Source organism: Mirounga angustirostris, unplaced genomic scaffold, assembly GCF_029215605.1.
Source record: "Mirounga angustirostris isolate CCGP_5_RB_7025 unplaced genomic scaffold, mMirAng1.0.hap1 SCAF_7, whole genome shotgun sequence".
Lineage (NCBI taxonomy): Eukaryota > Metazoa > Chordata > Mammalia > Carnivora > Phocidae > Mirounga > Mirounga angustirostris.
Window position 1 is genome coordinate 47,045,826 of NW_026991715.1, and position 23,364 is coordinate 47,069,189.

The 23,364-nt window shown below is 36.5% G+C and overlaps 1 protein-coding gene across 1 annotated transcript in view; it reads left to right on the forward strand.

Moving 5' to 3' along the window:
• The window catches only part of ZSWIM6 (zinc finger SWIM-type containing 6), a 197,911-nt gene that overhangs the window by 127,213 nt on the left and 47,334 nt on the right, over window positions 1-23,364 (forward strand). Inside the window, exons 2-4 of the mRNA XM_045895326.2 lie at window positions 1,431-1,787; window positions 17,616-17,764; window positions 20,972-21,122. Of these exons, the coding sequence (XP_045751282.1) occupies window positions 1,431-1,787; window positions 17,616-17,764; window positions 20,972-21,122 (657 nt within the window). The remainder of the gene's footprint in view (window positions 1-1,430; window positions 1,788-17,615; window positions 17,765-20,971; window positions 21,123-23,364) is intronic.

The following is a 23,364-nucleotide window of genomic DNA, read 5'->3' on the forward strand; positions in this document are numbered from 1 at the left end:
TTGAGTAGTGAGTAGTATTTCTTCTAACTCTCTGGCCTGATTATCATCCCTTGGGGAAGACAGTAACTAGGGTTCAAGTGCCCCACATGTGAATTTTAGGCATCATTTGGCTGTCATTCTCATGTCCTATGTCTGCCATCCCTCCCAGATTTCCCACATGGTAAAGATCTTTGTCTTTGTGAATGAAGACAGTGTCCTGCTCAATGAACTTTATTCAAGTAGTACAGATAGTGGAAAGCTGAAAGAGAGCCAGAGGGTTCATTCTGGAGCTTGGGTTTCTGTCAGGTACCCAAAATCTTGAGGTAGATCAGTGTGCAGGAGGTTCCCAAAGTGATCTCCTGAAGGTTTAGCCCTTACCCCTGAATTTGGCTCTCAGAGAAAGAAGGTGGAACTGAGTGGATGTGCCCCCCACCCAAAAAAAAAAATTAGGATTAGCTTTCCACATATTTATAGAGACGTAGGGAGGAGGTTTTGTCCCCTGGCCATACAGGCCAGGACTGACTGATGGCAGTGTGGTGGGAGGCAATTTTCAGAAGGCTGTGAGCTCTTCCTATGGCTGTCTAAGGGTTGGGGGGAATTGTTGCATGTGTGGGATGCATGTCTCATGTCTGGACCATTATAAGCAGTGGCCACATGGCCTATTGGTTAGGGAGGGTGTGGAAGATTTGTGTGTAGTTCCAAGTTTAAGTTGTAAGGCCCCTTTCCACTTGGCGATTTTGTGTTCTCGTGTGTTTGTGTGTGTGTAAATTTATTTAACAACCTTACATCTGTATCAGCTCATTGTGAGCTACTTAGACTGTGGTATGAGATCCGGTGGGCTTTGCAGTTTCATCAGTAGACATTGCTAATGGACCTTGCTGTATTGGGGCATATGTCATGCATGTTACATAAAGGATTATTCAGTAAAAAAATTTATCTGGTCAATGTGTGTGAAAGGCCCACCCCAGAGTTGCATTGTTGGTTGGAGGATGGTAGTGGCCGCCTGGAGTAAAGGTGGAGGGAAGGGGGGAGTTTGTTGAGCAGAAAACCAAGCTGGCCTACTCTACTTTGAAAAGTTTAAAAAAGAAAAGGAAGAAAACCACTGATTTTTGTCAGGTATACCACAGATTCAGAGTAATTGAGGCTTATGAGTGCTGTGATCTAACAACTTCCTGTCAGTGTGATGGCGGCATATTGCCGTAAGTGGTTTTGTATGGCTACATGAAATACTTCAGCATGTCTGTTGAATACCATTTCTTTTTTTACCTGTAAGACGTGGAGAGGGGGAGGTGCAGAGGATGTTTGAGTGGCCTGAATGTTTTTACTTGAAAATAAAAACTGTTGTATTTTATTCTTGCAGCTGTCAAGTCCTACACATTTCAAAGAATTAGAAATAGTTCATAGCATCTGAAGGCAGCAGCTAAACTCTCTCTTCCCTTTCTCTCACACAGGTTTCCACTTGAGTGGCACAGTGACAGAACCTGCAATACAATCGGAGCCAGAAACTGTTTGCAACGTGGCCATCAGCTTTGATCGTTGCAAGATTACCTCAGTGACCTGCAGCTGTGGAAACAAGGACATATTTTATTGTGCTCATGTTGTGGCACTGTCTTTATACCGCATCCGCAAGCCAGATCAGGTCAAACTGCATCTTCCCATTTCAGAGACTCTCTTTCAAATGAATAGAGACCAACTACAGAAGTTTGTACAGTATTTGATCACAGTGCACCACACAGAAGTTTTGCCAACTGCTCAGAAATTAGCAGATGAAATTCTTTCCCAGAATTCAGAAATCAACCAAGTTCACGGTGAGTTAGAGGCATTCATTCTGTAGATTTCTTCTCTTACTCTTTTTCATTTATAATTTCAGTTCTTCTGCATAAAAATGAATTAAATGTGAATTTAGGTCATCAGCATTGCTCTTAAGTAGCCAAGAGAGATTTTTAAATTATTTTTATTTAAATTATTTTTATTACTGAAGTATAGTTGACATACTGAGATTTTTAAGTTTAGTTTTGCATCCTAAAACATTTCTTTTGAAGTGTTTTGTGTATTCTACTAGATACCAAGCCTTTTGTGCTCAGAAAAACTTGTCATTTATTAAAGCTTGTCTCTTACACTTTTTCTTTTGGGAAAATTTCATCAAATATTAGATACTAGTTATGGAAAACACGTACTTAGTCATTTAATTCACCTTTGTCAGCTTTTATCAGTTAACTGACTTGCTCATACTCTGAATTTTTTTTTCATTTTCTTTTAAAATTTATTTTCCAAAGCAGGGCATTTCTTTCTTTTCCTCCCTTCTTCCCTTCCTCCCTCCCCGCCCTTCCTTCCTTCCTTTTTTCCTCTCTCACTCTCTCTCTCTTTTTTCTCCCTTCTTTCCTTCCTCTCTCACTCTCTCTCTCTCTTTCTTCTCCCTTCTTCCCTTCCTTCCTTCCTTTTTTAGAGAGGGGGAGAGACAGAGAGAGAGAGAGGGCCAGACAGAGGTAGAGGGAAAGAATCTTAAGCAGACTCCACACCCAGCACAGAGCCTGACATGGGGCTCAATCTCACAACCCTGATATCATGACCTGAGCTGAAATCAAGAGTCGGACACTTAACTAACTGAGCCATCCAGGCGCTCCCAAAGCAGGACATTTCTGACAGGATGCCTCATAGTAAGAAAATAAATTATTCTTAGAAAAATATTACAACTTGTTCAGAGAGAATTTAGGAGATGACTATCATTGTGTATAAGAAATCTCAAAAATGGTTTCTTTTGGATTTTTAATATTCTTTTTTTTTTTTTTTTTAGATTTTTATTTATTTATTTGACAGAGAGAGAGAGATAGTGAGAGCAGGAACACAAGCAGGGAGAGTGGGAGAAGGAGAAGCAGGCTTCCCGCCAAGCAGGGAGCCCGATGTGGGACTCGATCCCAGGATCCTGGGATCATGACATGAGCCGAAGGCAGACGCTTAACGACTGAGCCACCCAGGCGCCCTCTTTTGGATTTTTATACACGGAACATTATCTCATTTATTTGTAAACACATTTATCAGCTACTTACTTTGTGCATTGCAAATATGTTGATTTACAAGAATATATGTGCAACTTGTCAGAAATACACCCACCACCTATTTCATGGGGTTTGTTAACACAAGATAAATAATATGGTTAAATTATAGGTTGCTGTGCTTTAAAAACATTTAGACATAATTTTAAAAATATTTAAAAATATATTAAAGAATGTAACACAATCTTGACTAAGCAGCTCTTGGGCCTAACATTTTTACATTTCTTTGGTTATATCGATGAGATATAGGGCCAGTCACTCAACTCTATTTTAGTTTTCTTCAAAGTCATTTATTACTTTGGTGAATATAAATGTTTAAGGAAAGCAAGTTTAAGGTTATTTCTTGAAAACTTTTAAAATTGTGAGATAAAACATATAGAAAAGTGCATAAAATATGAACGTGTAGATTAATAAAGTGAACCAACACGCATCTCCCAGAAATAGACTATTCTCAGCACTTGAGAGAGTTCCCTATGTCCCCTCTCTGTCACAAGCTCCTCTCTCTTCCCCATGGTAACCACTGCCTGGTTTTTATGATAATCACTCCCGTGGTGGTTTGTATTTTGTTGTTGACATCATTAAACACTAGTTTTAGTTTTACTTGACTTTCATTCAAGTCATGTTTGTAAGATTTATGCCTATTGTTTCATGTACCTGTAGTTCATTCACTTTCATTGTTCTAGAGCAGCACTGTCCAAAAGAAACATAATGTGAGCCACATGTATAGTTTAAAATATTCTAGTAGCCTATTTAAAAAGAAACAAGTAAATTAATTTTAATGTTTTATTTATCTCAATATTCATAAATATAAATTCAACAAAGAATTGACGTAATACTCTTTTTTTCATAGTAAGTCTTTGAAATCTGCTGTTTTATACTTACAGTATATCTCAAACCACAGCATCATCACAGTGCAAGTGCTTAATAGCTGGGGCTCCCTTAATGGACAGCACACCTCTAGAATATTTTAGCCATGAGAACATCACTGTTTGTCCATTACACTGTTTACGGATCTTGTTTTGAATAAAGCTACTGCGAACATTCTTTTACAAGTCTCCTGGTGCTGTAAGATACTTTTAAAATGGTTTTTATGTCAGAGGAACATCCATATAGCCATATTTCTTCTAGTACTCAGCTTTATTAAAGTGTGTTAAGCATTTTACTTGGTACAGTCTGCCATTGTTAAATAACAGTGTTGTAAACAACTGTGGCACAGAAGTACCTTTGACCCACCAAAAGCACATGCACTCAAGGACTTTTTCAAGTAGTCTTCTGCTCTGTCCTATCACCTGGCTCAATGTTGTTGCTTTGTGAAAATTCAGGCCAGTTCACAGTCATCTCAGAGATTTCTCAGGAGCCTATCTGGCTTCTTATTAAATTGTTCAGTGGAGGTAGAAGAATAGGATACACCATTTCTTCAAACTTTTATGTGTTTTCTTTCTTTTTTTTTTTTTTCTCTGAATTTTTATAATCCATTAGGGTTACATTAGTCTCTGAGTTTTAGTTTAACCAGAGGTCCACATCAACAATCAGTTGTTTGTTCTGCATGTGTCTTCCTTGTTTTGAAGAACAGCAGCCCCCAGAATTTCTTGTCTAACAGCTTCGAAAATTCACTTCCATATTGAAATAGTAAGACTAATGAATCAATGTAATCTGAAGTTGGATGCGAGAAAGTGTTCATGTGACATTGTATTTCTTTCAGATTTTCTAAAATTAGAAGAAAAAGTTATCTAAGGAAATAGCAAGGACAGAATACAGGTTAGCTTTAGGCTTAATGTGATTTTCAAATAACTTTTGTATGAGAGCGGCTTCACGAGAGCAGTGAACTTGAGCAGTTTATCCCGCCAGCTTCCTCTTCACTTAATTTATCATGAGATTTGCTCCTAGCCTGGAAATGGGCCAGTTAACATGAGCCACCTTCCTGCCTTCCATCATAGTGTGACAAGTGGTAAAAAGAAGAGAGGTAGGAAGCAGGCCATGACCTTAAGTGACAAAATGGGGAGTCTGCTCCTTGGAGGGTCTTATTTTAATTCTTAGATTGATGACTTACTAGAGGGTGGGATTAAGAAATATTCTTCAATTATTTGACCATATGATCTCACCTGCTTCCAAACACCCCCAAAGTATTCTCCAAACTATTAAAGCAGTACATTTTTATATGGTCTTTTTGGGTGTGTTTTTTCTTTGAGAAGAAAGATGTCTTGAACACAAAGATTGGTAAAAGTTAAGTTTTATCTTAAGGAGAAGTATCACTTTTACTTGGCCAGATAAATAGAGTCAGGCTAGGATTTAGATTCAGTTACCTGAATCAGTATCTTAAAGCCAAAGAAGTTAACCTTATCTAAGGCCTTTTTAGAAGAAAATCACAATTTGTAAGTAATTAGAAACTACATTGGTAACAGTTGGTTATTCGTTTTACTTGTGAACATATCCTAATACTTCTTAAAATTCTGTTGGTTGCTTTTCCTTTTTACAGTTGACCCTTGAACAACACGGATTTGAACTGCACAGGTCCACTTACACCTGTTTTTTTTTTCAATAAATATATGTATCATACTGTAAATGTATTTTCTGTTAAAAATTTTCTTAACATTTTCTTTTCTCTGGCTTACTTTATGGTAAGGGTACAGTATAAAATACATATATAAAATTTACATGTTGATACTGTTGACATTATTGGTAAGGCTTCTAGTCAGCAGTAGGCGATTAGTAATTAGGTTTTTGGGCAGTCAAAAGTTATATGTGGATTTTCGATTGCATAGGGGGTTGGCACTGTAGGGTCACTGTATTTTGAAATATGTCATTTTTACAAGAATTCTATCCTGAGGAATTAAAAGCTTTTTCAAGACAATTTCAGGCACATTATTCCTAACAATTTCCTTATCAGCTTGGTATTGCAAATTTATAATTGTAGTAGGTTCGAGGGGAAGAAACCGAGGAGAATGGGTTAATGACATCCAAGGTCAGAGATTCAGCAAAGGTAGTTGAAATATAGCCTTAGTTATTGTAATAGTTAAGTCCTTTTCAGTAGACTTTTTTTGCATTTCTTTGTGTTTTCATAAAATTTCCCCCACATAATTTTGATTAGATTATAAAACTAACTACTGTATGGTAAATAGTGGCTGTAAGATAGTTGATGTTAATGGCCCTCCAAGGAGATTGCTGGTTGTAGTTCTGCATTTTTTTTTCCAGCAAAATTGTTTGCTTTTGGTTTTACATTCTAATGAAACTTCCCAACTTCCACATTCTTAAAAAAGATGCTGGTGTCTTTGCTAAGTACTTTTCTAGAAATTTACTGATTTCCAAGTGCTAGTCCACCCTCCTAGTTAACTCAGCCTTTTCTGGTCCTTTATGTTTCCTATTAAAAGAGATGTATTATATAGATTGGTAATCATGGTGTAGGGACAGAACATGGAACTTAAAATCTGAAAGCCTTGAGTCCAGTATTGTCTCTACTATGTATTATCTGAGTGACCTTGGGTGAAATTCATTTTTTCTCATTTAAAATGGTCATGCTCTTCTCTAACAGCATTGGGAGAATTTTAATAAGGTATACATGTATAATAATAATACTACAATATAACTGAGTTTACCTCATGTTTAGGGTATCCAGAAATACTCATGAGAGAAGAAACCAGTTGGGGGATGAATGATATCAGAGTTGGAGGTTATCTTACTTTCCTCTAACTTTCTGGCATGTATTTCTTCTCCTTTCTTTTTGGGCACTTTGGTTTCGTGACACCCCCCTCTCCTCGCCCCCATGAGCTAGGCTGTACTGGGCACATTGCTGCAAAGAAGGACAGACTGAGAGAAAGCTGGCATTGGTCCAGACTTGGAACAGTGGTGGTGGGGAGGGGGTGGTCATTGCAGTGGCCCTTTCACTCCTAGAGCTTGGGCCAATCGCAAATGTAGGCTAGACTCCTCCCTGAGTTCAGTGTCATGTGCCCAGAAATACCATTTCAGTCACAGAAGTAAAAGGGATATATCCATGTGTCAGGTGCAGTTGACACATGGCATGTAAGATCTCTTCCACCTCTGATTCTATGACTTTGGTGGTGATACTTCTACAGAGACGCACGAGGCACTCGTGTCATGCCGCACACATGCACCTCCTGTAGTTCACCCAAGTGTGCACTTCTGTGTTGTTGTTGTTCTTTGATCAGACATTTCAATTTGTTTGAGTGTGGTTCTAATAAAACCAACGCCATAAATTCCATTCATGCCTGCTACTCCTGCTTAACTTAGCCTCGAAATGCCTCTGTGTCCCAGCCATCTTATATATCAGTCCATTCAGGTCTCTTAGAGATTCCAAACAAACAGGCAGACCTACTCAGCAATCCTGTGTTCGTTGTGTAGCTTATTTTTAGTTGATTGTAAACTCCATCAGGGCTGAAACTATGACTTGTGTATCTTGGTACCTTCCCTAAGGACAATACTTAAGAAGCCGTAGGTGCTCGGAATTTGTTAACAAAAAGTAACACTGTCATTTTTCATTCCATTTTGTTCTTCCTGGGAACTTGGAGATTTATTCCTGTACACGTGCATGTTCCGAATCTAGCAGTGGGTGACAGTTGGAGTTGTTTGATGAAGGCCTTATGTCACATCTTTCTTCCTTTTGTTTCCCTGTGGATGGTCATGTTCATTGTACTTGGGCTTGCATTAGCAACCAGTTTTTACAAGTATCCTAGGGAGATAATTTGGTTATTATAAGCATATTCTTTCTATCATAGAATATTCAGGCGTTGACAGTTGGTGAAACAAAGGTAAGATCTCCTGGTGATTAATATAGTTCGCAAATATATCCTATAGGAGAGAATTGAATTTGCTGTCCTAAAGTGCAGCAGTGTGAAACTTAGAGAAAATTTAAATCAGTTAAAAAAAAATATGTTGAAAAAATGTATAGTAGTACAGAATTATATGAAGATAAAAAGACAAATCCTCATTGGCTCCTTCTCCCAACAGCTCCCTCCCTTAGTCTCCAACAGCTCTCTTACCCCACAAAGCAACTACTGCTGACAGTGCAGTTTGTATTCTTTGAGACCGCTTTCTTTGTGCACACACATATGAAGTTTTTAAAAAACAATTAAAAATATTTTTCTGCATTTTGCTTTTTTCTCTTAATAGATGATGGGTAGCTTATGTTAGTTCAAACAGGTCTATTACTGTTTTTAAAATGTTGTATAGTATTCCATAGTATGGGTATATTTAACCATTAACCTTCTGAATGATTTTGAAGTTGTTTGTTTTTTCCCTACTATATGCAGTACCACTGTGACTTTCCTGTGTGTGTGTGTGTGTGAATTTGTGCAAGTATTTTTGAATAATAGATTCTTAGTAGAAATGCCAGAACAAGTGGTACATGCATTTTTGAGTAATTATTGCCCAATTTCCCGCCAAAAATTACTAGGTTTAACTTTACATTTTAACTAAAACTAGATGTTTCTCTAAGATAATTTAAATTTTTTTTTTTTTTTTTACAAAATTGATGGAATGCATGATCATGTACACATGACTGTCTTTACATGAAAAACATTTTGCTTAAGCAAAAGAGAAGTAGTCTTAGAACTTGAGTGTCTTAATTTGGAGGAATCACATCTCTAGTCCATGAGGAATTTGCTAGGGTAACACCGAGACAACCAATTAACTTTTAGCCCAATACCCTTCATTCTTTCTCTTTCATCTCCAAATCTTGCCTTCCCTCACACGCTATAGTCACTGCTGACACTCTCCCCACTCTCATGCTTTACAGAGGATCACTACCAACTGTGATTGGTTTCCTCACCAGTCCTCTGTCCTTAACCAGCTCTTTGTCTGTCCATGTTGGCTCCATGAACTTGTTCCCATCTCCCCCACAAATGGGTCTCTCCTACCTCTCACACTGAGACGACTCGGAGTGTTGATGAGCTTAGAAGTTAACCTAAGTTCTAGAGAGGAGAGGGGTGGAGGGATGGGTTAGCCTGGTGATGGGTATTAACGAATTGGGAAAAAAAAAATGCCAGAAGACAAGGAAGGGAGAGGGGATGTTGCATGTGGTATAATAGACTGGTTTCCTTAGTATACTTTCTCCAGCTTGGAAAAAAATATATTATTAAAAGCTGATATGGGGCACCTGGGTGGCTTAGTGGGTTGAGCATCTGACTTTTGACTTTGGCTCAGGTCATGGTCTCAGGGTTGTGGGTTGAGCCCCATGTTGGGCTCCGAGCTCAGCAGGGAGTCAGCTTGAGATTCTCTCTCTCCATCTTCCCTCTACCCGTTCCTCTGCTTGCCTGTGGGCTCGCTCTCTCAAATAAATAAATAAATAAATAAATAAATAAATAAAATCTTTTTTTAAAAGCTGAAAAAAAAATAGTTGTTATGGTAACATTTTCAAAACACCAGAAAAGTAGAATATTTTATAATAATTATATAATTTTGTAGAATTTTATATACTTCTATAATATTAAGATACATGTTTAATATTTTTGTAATTTTTGAGAAATAAAATATAACTGATAAAGATATGGTTGCTTTTATATTCATCCACACATCCTTATTCCTCCCAAGAGGCAACCAGTACCATTAATTTGTTAAATAGCCATCCAGTATATATATCTAGATAGCCTGGTTATATGTAATATACATATATGTAATGTATGTATAATGTATGTATGTATATATACCAACATATAACATGGTTGTGTGATATCTGATAAGTTATATAATTATACCACACTGTAAATATCTTTTTTCAACCCTTTTTTCACTTAATAATATTTTTGAAAATCTATTCTCAGAGATGCATCAGTTTTTGCTGCTGTGTGGTATACCCTGTTTTGTTTAAAGAATCTCTACTAAAAGATATTTAATGATTTTTGTATTATCTTATTAAAATTTGTCAGTGTTTCTGTAGTATTTCACAAATTCAAAGAATGCCAAAATAAACATCATTAAACACACACACAAAAAAGAAGTTAACCCTAAGTGAGACTACCTTTGCTCTCCAGCTTTGTTAATGGGGGCAAGTAACTGAATCTGTTCAGGCCTCAGTTATTTTATTTGTAAAACATGGACAGTAAAGAATACCTGTTTCATAAGGTCAGGAGGGTTAAAGAAGTAAACCTGAATTGCTATTATCACTGTCACTGTGATGAGTTAATTGACATGAGTCTTCAGGGCAGTGTTGAGGAAAATATTTATAAGCCGTTTTTTAAACAACGTCTTTTAAAATCATCTGAGCAAACTATTCTTGAAGCTTGCAAACATAGTAGATTTCTTTTTTTTTAAGATTTTATTTATTTGACAGAAAGAGAGAGAGAGCACAAGCAGGCGGAGTGGCAGGCAGAGGGAAAGGGAGAAGCAGGTTCCCCGCCGAGCAGGGAGCCCCATGAAGGGCTCGACCCTAGGTCCCTGGGATCACGACCTGAGCTGAAGGCAGACGCTTAACCCACTGAGCCACCCAGGCGCTCCAGTAGATTTCTTTTAATAAATCTGAAGAGTTGGGTTATATAAAAATAAGACTTTCTGAGAACTTTGCAGTTAAATATTTATGTTTGTGTGCCAAGCAATACATTTTTAGCGAAGTTATAGAAAATGACCTACCTGTTAATGCACTCTGTTTACACTCTGCATTTTTAAATGAGCATGGAAAGTGTGCAAATACTTTACTGCTTTTCATCCATATAAAATAGGTGATTATTTCTGTACATGAATAGTTTATTATTGGACTTTTGAGGTTAAGTTGAATGATGATAGAAATGAGAAATAAAGTCAGATGAGAGGAAAATTTTAGAGGAGGAGCTATAAACCCTGTGATGGTCTACGTGAATTCCCTTGAGATCTGTGCTGATGACGGTGCTCCTTACTTCTTTGGCATTTAGCTGAGGGGAAGGTGGCTTGCTGGGGGAGCACAGCCTGGCACATGCCAGGGTTCCGTCTGTCAGTAGCCTCTGAGCTAAAGAAAGAAGCTGGGCTGTCTTCCGACAGCTCCTGGGGAGGACGTGACACCGCCGGCATCGCAGTAGCATTACATAGGTTGACCGCAGAGAACGGAAGGTGAGGAAGGATCTGAATGTTGCAGCTTTCACAGTATTGTAAATGAAATGGAGGTATTGGCCACTACTTTGAAAGGAGGGTTTAAGGAAGAATAAAATTTCAATCTTTTTTCAAGTGTGTGTTTATTCAGTGCATGTTCTTTTTCAGCAGTCTTCAAATTCTTGTCTTCTCTGTAGAAAGGCTTCTTTTGAGTATGAATCACTGAAGTTTGCCGCCCTGCCTTTTCCCTCTTGGTGCCAGTGGTGGAGGTCAGGATTTTGCCTGCAGCTTGTAAGGCAGGTATACCGGTGCCTTTGTAAGTCACAGACGTAATGTATCCTAGCTTTAACAGTGAGCCCTGAAACTTTAGGAGATGGCCTTCTTCTAGGTCTCCTAAAAGAGGCTGAATAAATCACCTCTACAGTGTAGACATCTCCTGCCTGCATTCTGCCTCTGTAGACTGAAATTGATAATTTAATTTTAACCAAAAAACCCCACTTGTACATAAATATAAATGGTGAAAGCATTAGTTAGACAACTGTATTGCTAAAGCAGTTAGGTCACAGTTAAGATGAGGAGGTAAACTAAAGCCTTTCATTTCTTTTTTGTTTGAATTGTTTTCCAGCAGATTAAGAAGAGAAAAGAAAGCATTAAGTTCCCTATTAGAACGCAAAGCTGTGAATAATTCCACATACCAAACATAGCATAAACCAGTTGTGAATGCGTCTCGGTTTCTCAGTTTAAAATTTGCAAAAGGGTTTGGTGCTGCTTAATGCTTAGAAGCAACTGTTTCCTTGACATGAGACAGAAATTTCATTTGGTGTGTCTTAAATATGCTTTATTCAGTAGACTGGAGAGGTGTCTGTTTGATGCCTCTGGAGCCTGAATACTTTCCAGTATGAAGATCCACACTGTGCCACCATGTTAAACATCCTCTCCAAATATGGAATCGTTCTCCTACCCCCCTGGCAAAGATTCTGATTCAGTACTTCTGAAGTGGTGCCTAGGTATCCATTTTTTTTTCACAGTGGGCCTTAAGAATTTTGATATACTCTTAATTTTGAGAACTCCCAGGGTAAGGGAGTTTTGATACTGAGATAAATCAAAACTAAATCAGAACCAAATCAAGTAGCAGACAGGGGAAGTCAAGTACATGGACAGTGGTCCTTCATGTCCATGAATTCTCCTTTCACTCTCTTCCTATGTAAGAGGGTAAATGAAATTCACACATCCGTAGCTGGGAATGAGAGACAATTAAACTGTTGGACTTTTTTTTGCCAGATAATTTCACTTTCCCTAAAGGCTTGAAACTTTGAAGAAGTAAGCTTTGGTAATAAAATGCCCACAAAGATTAATTATACAGTTGTAAAAGTTATAGCATTTGTAATTATAAATATAAATAAGGGTAAAAAATATGATAGGTTTTAAAACTCTTTAATGGACCATTTAATTTATATATACAGATTCTGATTCCTGCCCAACTTGGGGAATATCTAATAGCAAATGTATAAACACACGAATAATATTTTTCTTTGCCTACCTTTCTCAAAGCTAAATGCCAAGAAACGGTTTGTCTTTGTTTATAGATAGCCACTAACAAGTAGAAATAAATTTTGCAAATCTACATTTTATACAAGGCTTAGGCAACACTTCCATGCATGTAACCAAGACATATTAAGATTTAAATAGTTAAATTTCAGTATTAAAGTTTACTAAGTGAATATGCTGTTTTAGGAAGGTTATTATTGTAGACATTTAATTTCCTGGTCTATAATGTATAGTATTACATATTCCTAAAGTGTTGAGTTGTGTTCAGAGTAAATTTATGTTTTATTTACCAAGAAGTTAATCTTTGCACGCATTCTTTTTACTAAGTGAGGATGTTTTCTACGCAGTCACATGAAAAGATTTCTAATTCTATCACCTAGTTAATTTTTTATTCCTACATTATAGAATTTTAGGTTTGAGGAAATGGAGGTCCGAGGAGCTTAAGTGATTTGCTGGATGACACATAGTTTTCCCAACTCTGTTTAGAATTGAAGTATTCTGAATTCTAATCCAGGATTAGGAACCCCACACATCCTCTCAGCTTATGTGTGTAGACTTTATTAGATTATTTGCAGTAAAATTTTATTTGTGGGCCATTTTCCCTCTGCAGTGCCTCCTCCTTCCCCCACACTCTTGAAGAAATATGTTAATTCTAACACTAGCTTACCATACTCCTCCCCCCAAAAAAACATATAAACAAAAAAACCCTTGGTTTTTTTAAAAACTTGAGAAACATTGTTCATGTATTTATACATTTGCTATTAGATATCTTCCCACCTGGGCAAGAACAAAAATCTGTATGTATGTAAATTAAATGATCCATTAAAGAAATTTAAAAATTTATCATATTTTTTAAAATATGACAGTGTTTTAAAACCTATTGGATTTTAAGAAAAAATGCCTTGTGTAATTCAAGTCAAATGAAAGTGATTCCTGGATTACTCTTTCTAACACTTTTCTCTTTTAGTACGACAAAAATAATGAGTTGAGTATATCCTGCAGTTTTTGTAAAATATCTGGATGTTGACCCCTTTGCCATTTTAGGCCAAGGAGACTGGAATTTTCTCTAAACTGAATTGAAATCTACTTAAAATACTTGGATATTTATGTGGCAAACAGAAAAGTCAAGTCTCACATGGCTGCTGTGACCCAAGCAGTGAAGGGTTGTAGCATGCCTTCTACTATACCATAGGATAGTCAGTCCCCATCCAAGCCCTTCGGGTGCACGATTCTTTGTAGGTCCTGGCCCTCAGTGCCCAATAGAGAACAACCAACAAGTCATGAGTATTGGGGGAAATAACCACTGTGAGGATAGAAATTGAATTTATTTAGCTCAGGTCATCAGAAGGAACAGTGAGAGTGGATAATCAGTAGCTTGTCAAAATTTTCCCTAAGAAGAGGTTAAGGAGGCAGGTGTCAGATTTCCCAGAAGGATTTTAGCAAGATACTGGGAAAAGCTTAAATATGAAAGTTGAGAGCACATAGATGAGTTGTTTGGAGAGTCTCTTCTGATGCATTTAGATAAAGAATCTATAGTTGTCTTTGTGCATTTGCATGTGTGTGTCTCTGTGTGTGTCTGTCTCTAGAATCAAGGGCATGGGCTGGATTAGGGGCTCCCAATCCCTGTGGGATACGGATATAACCCCGGCGGTTGACTCTTCACAGCACTGTGTGTCTCTATCTATATCTTCCTGTGAAAGAGAAATGTGCTAACAAATGCTTACAAACATCTCAGTATCCTTCCTTAAATTTATGTTTGATTTAGGGCTAACAATGCCTGCCTCGATACCTTCATGGTTCAACTTTAGCTCCAAGGTTCTGGGATGTGTTCTTCAGCAGTGGAGAGAACCAGGAGACTGGATTTGGCATTGTGGCTGTGGACAAGGGATAATCACCCTGAACTTGTTTCTCCTTCTGTAGAATAGGGATCATAATCTTTACTCACCTCTAGGGGACATTGTGAGGAGAAAATGAGATAAATGTATGTGAAGATGCTTTAGCATTGTTCTTTTTTGATAAGAATCCTTTCCTCAGGGGAGGGATGTACACAGGTCTTTCCCCCCATTTCCATTACTTGATTCCCTCCTTCTCCCCATTTCCATTATTTGATTTCCTAATTGAGATGAAAATTAGGTGTCAGGAAGCAGTGGTGAGCAGGGCAGCTATAATCCTTGCTTTCTGGAGCTTAAATACAGACCTACTTGCATAATACCTACTTGGAACAACTTTTTCTGCCTTACTTCTGGAAGAACCAGTCTCTCCAGCTCTTCCTAATAGGTCACTCATTCCCATTGCCATCCTTACTCAATTTCTCTCCCCAGTCTTTAAATGTTGGCTTTCCTTAGGCTCTGTCTTAGGTGCTCTTCTTGTCCTGTAGAGCCTCCTGCAAATATCCAGTTCCCCACTTGAAATCCTTTCTCCTCTTCTTGGCTGTCTCAAAGGTACTTCAAATTCACCATGTCTGAAACTGAACTCAGGACCTTTTAAACACTGCCCCTCCTACCCTCTAACCTGGGTCCTGCTCTGATCTATGTGTCTCTGAGTTGTCCAGTATCTAATCCAGTTGTTTAACGCAGAAACCCATGTCTCTCTCAACCCCCTGATCTTCCAGATTTCACATACCCACTTCATTACCAAGTTGTATTGTTTTTATGTCTTAAATTCCTGTCAGATTCTCCATTTCTGTTCTCAGTGATGTTTTCAAGCTACCATCATCATCCTTTGCACAGACTATGCATATATATCATTCTTACTGTTTTCGTTTGTATTTTTGCTTCCTAGTCTATCTTCTACACTTGAGATTTTTTTTTTTTGGTACTTAAATATATTCACGTGGTTCTGAAATTTTAAAAATATAAAAAGGTGTTCAGTGAAGAGCCTTCTTCCCTCATGTACCGAGGTTACCCATTCTATGCATATGTAAGGAAATACTAACACATAGGCTCTTTCTAAAACTTCACTATAAAAAAGGGGGTTTATTATGTATTCTTTTCTTTGGCCTGTTTTGTTTTGTTTTTTTTTTTTTTCATTCAACAGTGTATCTTGGATATTTTTCCATTGTAGTACAGAGACAATCTCCACATTTGTTTTCATGGCTGAATATATTCTATTGTAGGAATGTTGAAATTGATGCACATTAGGAGAAAACATCTTTACTGTCTAGGGTGTTTCATTCTTCTTCGGACGACCTTGTTATGAATTCCCATTTGTTATGCTTAGGGAAGAAAAAAAACTAAGCTTCTCATTTGCCAGGGCTCTCAGGGTCTAACCCTTCTCCAGGATTGTCTTGTACTTGTCTTCTCCTCATCCTCTACTTTTGAGTTCTGTGGGTGTGGGCTATCTTTTATTTCATCCATGTTCTGTGTTCCTTCCCGCCTGAGACTTCTGCCTAAGCTCTTAGTCTCACATTCAGACTAATTCCTTTCTCTTCCTTTTTCCTTTAACTTCTAATCTACTTAAGGCAAATCTCAGCTCAGTTTCCATTTCCTCAAGGTGTGTTTACCCTGGCAATACATGGCCCAGTCAGAGCTTTCTGATATAGTCTGCTGGCATTTTGGCTTCTTCCTTGGAGCAGTTATCATTTATTATCATATATTTATATGTGTGATTACTAGATTGATATTTATCTCACAACTTAAAATAGTGTTTCTCATATAGTGGGTTGCAGCCCATTATGGGTTATGAAATCAGTTTTAAAAGTTATGATAAGCCCTTTTAAAAAATATAATAGAGAATATCAGACCCTTTCACTTATAGTCAGGGTCTTTTTCCATCATACTTTTGCTTCAGATTAATAGATAGTAGATGTCATCACATAAACACCCAGATATACAGATATATTGGGCTTGATGTGAATTGTATTTGTTATTGTTGGTCCTAGTCAAAAATAATTTGGTGGTAAATTATATGGGGACAGGAATTCTGTCTATTTTGCACACCATTTCATTCCCAAGTCTAACAGAAGACACTCAATAAATGTGTTGGCTCAGTGAATGAATGAATGAATGCACACCTTTTCAAGGAGATTCACAGACTCACTGCTCTCCTCTTAGGGACTAATGGACCCTGGTTCTAAGCAGGTGTTAGTGATTGTTTCCTTGGCCAATTCATTCTGTTTTATCAGATCATTAGAAGAAAAGGAAAGCAATGTAAAACCAGACTTATAAATGTATTTTTTAAGGGTTGATAAGGAGATTAAACACTATTGAGGAAAGGTTTTTAGATTTAAATTTTTTTTATATTCCTTATGAATCTTAGGCCTTAAATATCATTTTATTTTTTAAATAAATAATGAAACTTAATTTTTACCTGCCTAAGTATCTGGATAATTTTTGAATTTCTAAGGTAGTCTGCACACAGGGCTTATGACATAGCTGTTATCTTTTGTGTGTACTTCAGCAATAAAATATTTACGCAGTTTGGCAAGGTGAGACTACAACCTGGTTTTGTACAACAGCTGCACTGCCTGGTCCCGTGTGGCTTGATTTCCCTTTTTAATCTTCAGTTTTCTGCAACTAAAGACTATGTCAGCATGTAGTTTATTCAGCAGCAGATAACAATGAAAGCTTCTTGAATTAACATAGTAAAGAGAAAAATACTCAGTTCACTTGGTTTCACATTTTCTCATGTCTTTGAAAAACATTTTCCTAACATATCCTACACAGTAGAGCTTTATAAACATCATGTATTTACAATGAGACATTTTTGTGATTTTTTTTATTCTTTAGAGAACTTGTAAACTCCTCTCCAAAGGTTTAGTTTCTGATCTTTAAAAAAGAAAATATCTCAGTGCTACAGTAATCTGCATTTTAGCTTAGCACAAATCAAGAAAGTCCTAGAAATAAGAGAATGATTTTTATATTTATTTTCAGTCATAAATTTGTATGTATAATTGAAATTGAGATTGGCTTAAAAAGTGTGTAGGCAAAAAATGCAGAATCTTAATTCTTTTCAAGTTTATAATCAGAGCCCTTTAGCACAGAGTTTTTATCTAGCATATGTGTTATTTTTTCTTTCTATTTCTAGGTGCTCCTGATCCAACAGCAGGTGCTAGTATAGATGATGAAAACTGCTGGCACTTAGATGAAGAGCAGGTTCAAGAACAGGTTAAACTGTTCCTTTCCCAGGGCGGGTACCACGGATCAGGGAAGCAGCTTAATTTGCTCTTTGCAAAGGTATGATTTTTTTTTAAAGAAATATTCTAAATATATACATATATAGAAAGTATCTATATATGATTATGTGTACAATAGAATAAAGGCTTCTTTTTTATTTCTTTTTTTTTTTTTAAAGAAGAACATCTAAGTTAACCAATCAATTAGAAACTATTATGTTGTAATGCATTTACTTACTTAGCTATCGTTAGGCAAGATGTGAACATTTTTGTTTCTCTCAGTTCCCATTACTAAAATGGTGATAGTTTATACAATTTTGAAAAACCTCTCAAAACTCAAAAGTAAGTAGCTTAATATTATTAAAAATGCCATCTTTTCAAGCTTTTACTTTTTCTAGTTAATGTTCTCAAGTAGAGCATAACTTTGAATACAGTCCTTAAAATGTGCTTCTCATATATTTAGGGCTTTTTTTTTTTTTGAGGTTGAGAAGTATCTCTTGTTCCAATCCATAATCTGTAAATTTTACGTAATTATTTTTGAACAGTTAATACATGCATATAACATTATAGATTTAGTTTAATAATATTCAGTATATTTAAATTAGTTTCAAAAGCATGGACTTTGGAGTCATATAGCCCTGGCTTTAAATCTAAATTCTAAATCTTATTGAATGTATGAACCTTGGCAAGTTATTTAAGTCCGTTTCCTCATCTATAAAATTAGCTAATGATAACATATCTCCTCAAGTTGTGATTAAATGATGATGGTGTCTCACATGTCATTTTGGCCTTGGTAAATGTTAATTTTCATCACCAAAATTTGATGGCCTAAGAAACAAAGTTACTTCCTTACAAATTATGTGTGAGTAGAAACTGTGTCTGTTGCTTTATACAGAACTTTTAGTACCATAAATGCAATTCTGAATACTGGGTAAAATGCTTTTTTAATAATATTAAATCAGTGTCTTTTATGGGAGTATAACTACTATTATGACTAATGTATTCAAATTGGTTTTAATGGATGAGATAATTGATTGATACTTTTGATAACTCATTAACACTCTTGTTAAACAGCTTTTCTAGTACTTATAATAATTAAAATATTTTTTTAGTTCTGAAGAATTAGAGTATATTCCGTTACTGGTTATGGCCAGAAAATAGTGTATTCTGATTAATCGGTATCCTCTTATTAAAGATTTTATCCCATTTACTATATATTAATTGCCAATTTTCTGAAAATTAGATTATAATATAATACATCTTACCCTAAAACAACTTCACACATGATTTAATCATTCTTTGGTAATTCACAGGTACATCAAACTCTTGTGATACGTCAGAGTCAGCCATCTGAAAATTAATTACCATTAGACTATAGATGTACTTGAGTATTGCTTGATAGTTGTGGTTTATATGCTTAACAGTGACGTGTTTATTGTCATTGCTGTTGCTGAGTAATAGGTTAGAAATTTATCAGGAAAATAAACATTAAATCACATCCATGATGTAGTGGTAATATTAAAGGTTTGGTATATTTAGATACACAGGAAGTATTTCACAGATTCTCATGTTAGCAAATAGTACGCTTTGGCATAGTGGAAGCAAAGTGAAAGAGGTATTAGACTGTCCTATAGCTGCTATTTTTATCCTTGTATATGATGTACACATTATGCGTGCCATATGAAGTAACAGCATCATCTAATTTTGGAAATGGCATAACTTTTATTTTTTATTTTTTAATTTTTTGGCATAACTTTTAGAGTTAAGACAGATCTGGGCTCTGATCCCAGCGATTCCTCTTGTCCTTTGAGCAAGTTACTTCACTTCTCTGAAACATGGTTTTTATATTTCATAAAATGGGGATTATAATCTGGCCTATTTTATGGTTATTGTGAAGATTACATGATAAGTATAACTGTAAAACTCTTTAGCATGATGTCCAGTAAATGGCAACTCCCTTTCTTCCTCCCAGTCTTCTTCTGTTCATGACTTTTTAGTGCTTCCATATTGGAAATAAAAAAACTTTTTAAGATTATTACTGAAATAATCCTGGAAGCACAACACTTGTGATTCAGTGTAGAAGTGCTTTTGAGTTCTTTACAGGGCTCCCATTTGAAGCCTGTGATGGACTTCCATTACTTGTCTCAGGGTACAGGCCTGACATGGGATCAGTAGATCTTGAGGTTTGGGCTGCCTTATTGAATATCTGCCATTTCCTCTTTGATTTGCCTTTCACATAGAATCTTGAGTAAAAGGACCCCCTCTCCTTTTCTGCTGCTTATGACCTTGCTCTAGTAATTTCCTATAGGGAGAACTGGTGGTGTGGTGTTCAGCTGGGATTCATGTTTGTTGAACACATAGCAGTACACACTTCTGGAATGGACGGATTTACTTAGGGTTTCCTATAGAGACACTTAGTCTTGTGTTTCTTTTCTTCCTTTTTTTTTTTTTAATTTGGAAAATTTGGCTCCAGAGTAATGGACAGAGCTTGAAGTTTCAGCTTGAGAGGCTGCATTAGCTCGCTAGGTCACAGGTTATAATTCTGCTTCCTGAATCGCTTAGTTAGGGCCAGAGAGTTCTTTAACTTGCAGCACAACCCATTTCCTCTTACAGCCCCATTGGGGTGAATATAAAAGTATGATATTGCTCTTCTTGTCAGAAAACTTCGGTGTGAGAGCTTACTGAAATTCTAATTTACATCAAAAACTGAAGGACTTCACAACTCTGGAAATAAACTAAAAAACATTGCACTGCACAGTTTAAATTGGTGAATTGTATGGTATGTGAATTATGTCTCAATAAAGCAGTTTTTTAAAAACAGAAAGACAGATGTTACTATTAAAAACATTATCCATTCAATTTAGAAGATCCCTAAAGAGTTAATCAGTACACTGCTTTCAGCTCTTCTACTCTAGTCCTAAGTACAATCAGTTGGAAGAGTCAGGAGGGTGCCAGATGATTTGTCTTGTTTATTTTGGTATTGTTTTTCTGTGGGCTGGCAAAAAATTTATTTTTTTTTGTAATTGGAAAGTTAACCAAATTTCTTTTCCTCATTTGGATTATGAAACATGATTTTACGAAATTAACAGTTAATTCTCTGATTAAATTGCCATTTAGGATAGAGACCAGTTTTTCACAACTTTTCTTTGCCAAAGAGGGCTGGTATCAAGAATTAACTGCCTCGGACCCCAGAGAAAGAAAGTGGTCTGTTGCTGTATTGCTGTGCAGTTTTGAACACTTTTCTGAAGGTCTGTTTTTTCCCCACCAGGTGCGGGAGATGTTGAAGATGAGGGACTCTAATGGGGCCCGCATGTTGACGTTGATAACGGAGCAATTCATGGCTGACCCTCGTCTGTCACTTTGGAGGCAACAAGGCACTGCGATGACTGACAAATATAGGCAGCTCTGGGATGAGCTGGGTAAATATAAATTTCCTGACAGATTGCCATTGAGTTGTGTATGGGTAAAGATCATGGTTAAATGTTGAAAGCGCATGGTCGGAGTGTTGCTGAAGGGAGAACTGCTCATATATGAACTTATTGCCATTAGACACTGGTTAGAACTAGGAGGGCTTGGGCTGGCATTTGCAGGAAATAATCTTGGGAGGGTTTGGGAGAAATTGTCGGATCTTGAGGAAAGCAAGCACAGGAATCTCCCTTTAAATATTTGAAAAAAGAAGCCATATTATTTTAAAATAGGTATTTTGTATAGTAGAGCTGGTTACTCATTTCTGGAATAATATTGTAATCAGTTGAGCTAAAATTTGGCTCTTTTCCCCCTTTGAGTACATTGAAAGTGTCAAAAGTAGTTTGAACATTTATTTTTTGGCTGTTACAGACTTAGATGAGCTGTTGATTGTCAGAATGGAAAAGATAAACTATAATTTTTATTGCTTCCCAAATCTCTGTAATAAAGATATAAATATGGCAGGTGGTTGAAAAAATGAGAAATCCACTAGTCAGGTTCACTGGGAAATTTGGGGGGATGATTATTTTTATCCAACGTTTATTGCTAGGGAATTAACAAATAATGCATTTGTTAAATTGTCTTTCTATTAAGAATATGACAGATGGAATTTTTGACAAATGTTCTATGAATGCCTGTATTAATTTTATGTTCTGGATATGTTTACTAGAAGATCCTAGTTTCATTGAAATTGAATAGTAGAACTCTTCATACCTTCCCCTTCTTTCACTCTTGGCTGATAATAGACCATATCCTGCTGATTGATCCCATGTCAAGTCTAGATGAAGAGAAACTGTTGTTTGTGCATATACCACATGATTGTAATAATTGGGAGGGACCTTTGAGGTGAACTGTTTTATGGATAAGGAAATTGAACTCCAGGGAAGTTTAGGATACTTCCAAAAGATCATGTTGACTAATCTAGGGGTATGCCGCAAGTTGGTAAAGAATTGGACATCAGAGTTTCCTCTTTGCCATTAATAGGATGTGTGTTCAGAAACTTGCTGTGGATGACAACTTTTTTTTTTTTAATCATAAATGTCTGCTACTTGCCAACTGTTAGATATTTGTTGGCCTTTTCTCCTGGTATTTTTATTAAGTATCTTGTAATTACTTGGTCACCTGAATTAATGGTTAGTGGCCTTTACCCCCATCAAAATTTAAATCAGTCCATAACTATAGTAGATTGTTTCAATATATTGGAAGAGTGTTTGGGAGCACAGTGTGGTAGTTCGGACAAGTGTAATGCATATGTTTAAACATATTTTTATAGAATACTGAATGATAACACTTTCCTAGGTAAACCCTCCTCAGTTTTGTAATTCTGTAGTAAATATTGAATTGACTGGTTGATTTATGACATTGGAAAGGTCTACCATTTAAAAAAACTATAATGAAAGGAATCATTTAAAGAAAAAATACTGGATTAATATTAAATGAATAAAATTTAAAGAGCTGTGGTACTTGGAGGAACTTAGGATTACAAATAACTAATTAGGAAGAAAGTGCTGACTACTTTTTTTGGTCACCAAAAAAGTACAAGTGATATAGTTAAATAAAACTTAGAGTGTTCATATTTAATCCATTAGCCCCATCTCACTTTTCCAAGTTGGCTTTGAAAATTATGTACCTCAATTCTCAATCAAAAGTATAAATTCTCATTAGGTGGAAGTTTCCACCAGCTGATTCTAGTTATACCCTCGGATGAACTGCTTTCTGATTATGGGCCAGGCTTCTTTGATTTCAGTCTAGGATGAATATATCTTTTTTTCCCTGTATTTTTTTTCTTCACAAATCATCCCTTCCCTCCTCCCCCACCCCCAATCATTACTAGACTGTTATAAATTCTCTTGTGTACTCTGATGGCAAGCAGAGGTCAGTAACCATTTTAATGGATCTAAGTTTTGCAAAGAATCCCATGTAGAAGTAACAATAGCTATTGTATCTTAATATTCATTCACCAAAAAATTAACTAAAAGTTGCTTCTGGACTACAAAAGGAAATGATTTTGCTTCTTAATAAAATGGGAGATTTTGACTTTGTGCCCCTGCACAGGGCTCACATTGCTTCAAGGCTCTGCTTTGGAATTAAATGCTGAGCACTGCCAGATGCCAGACATTGAGAAGAGGCTGAGTTTTGTCGGCAAATGGGATCTGCAAGTTAATTGGTGTTTTCTGCAGGCTTCTGGCTGTGAAA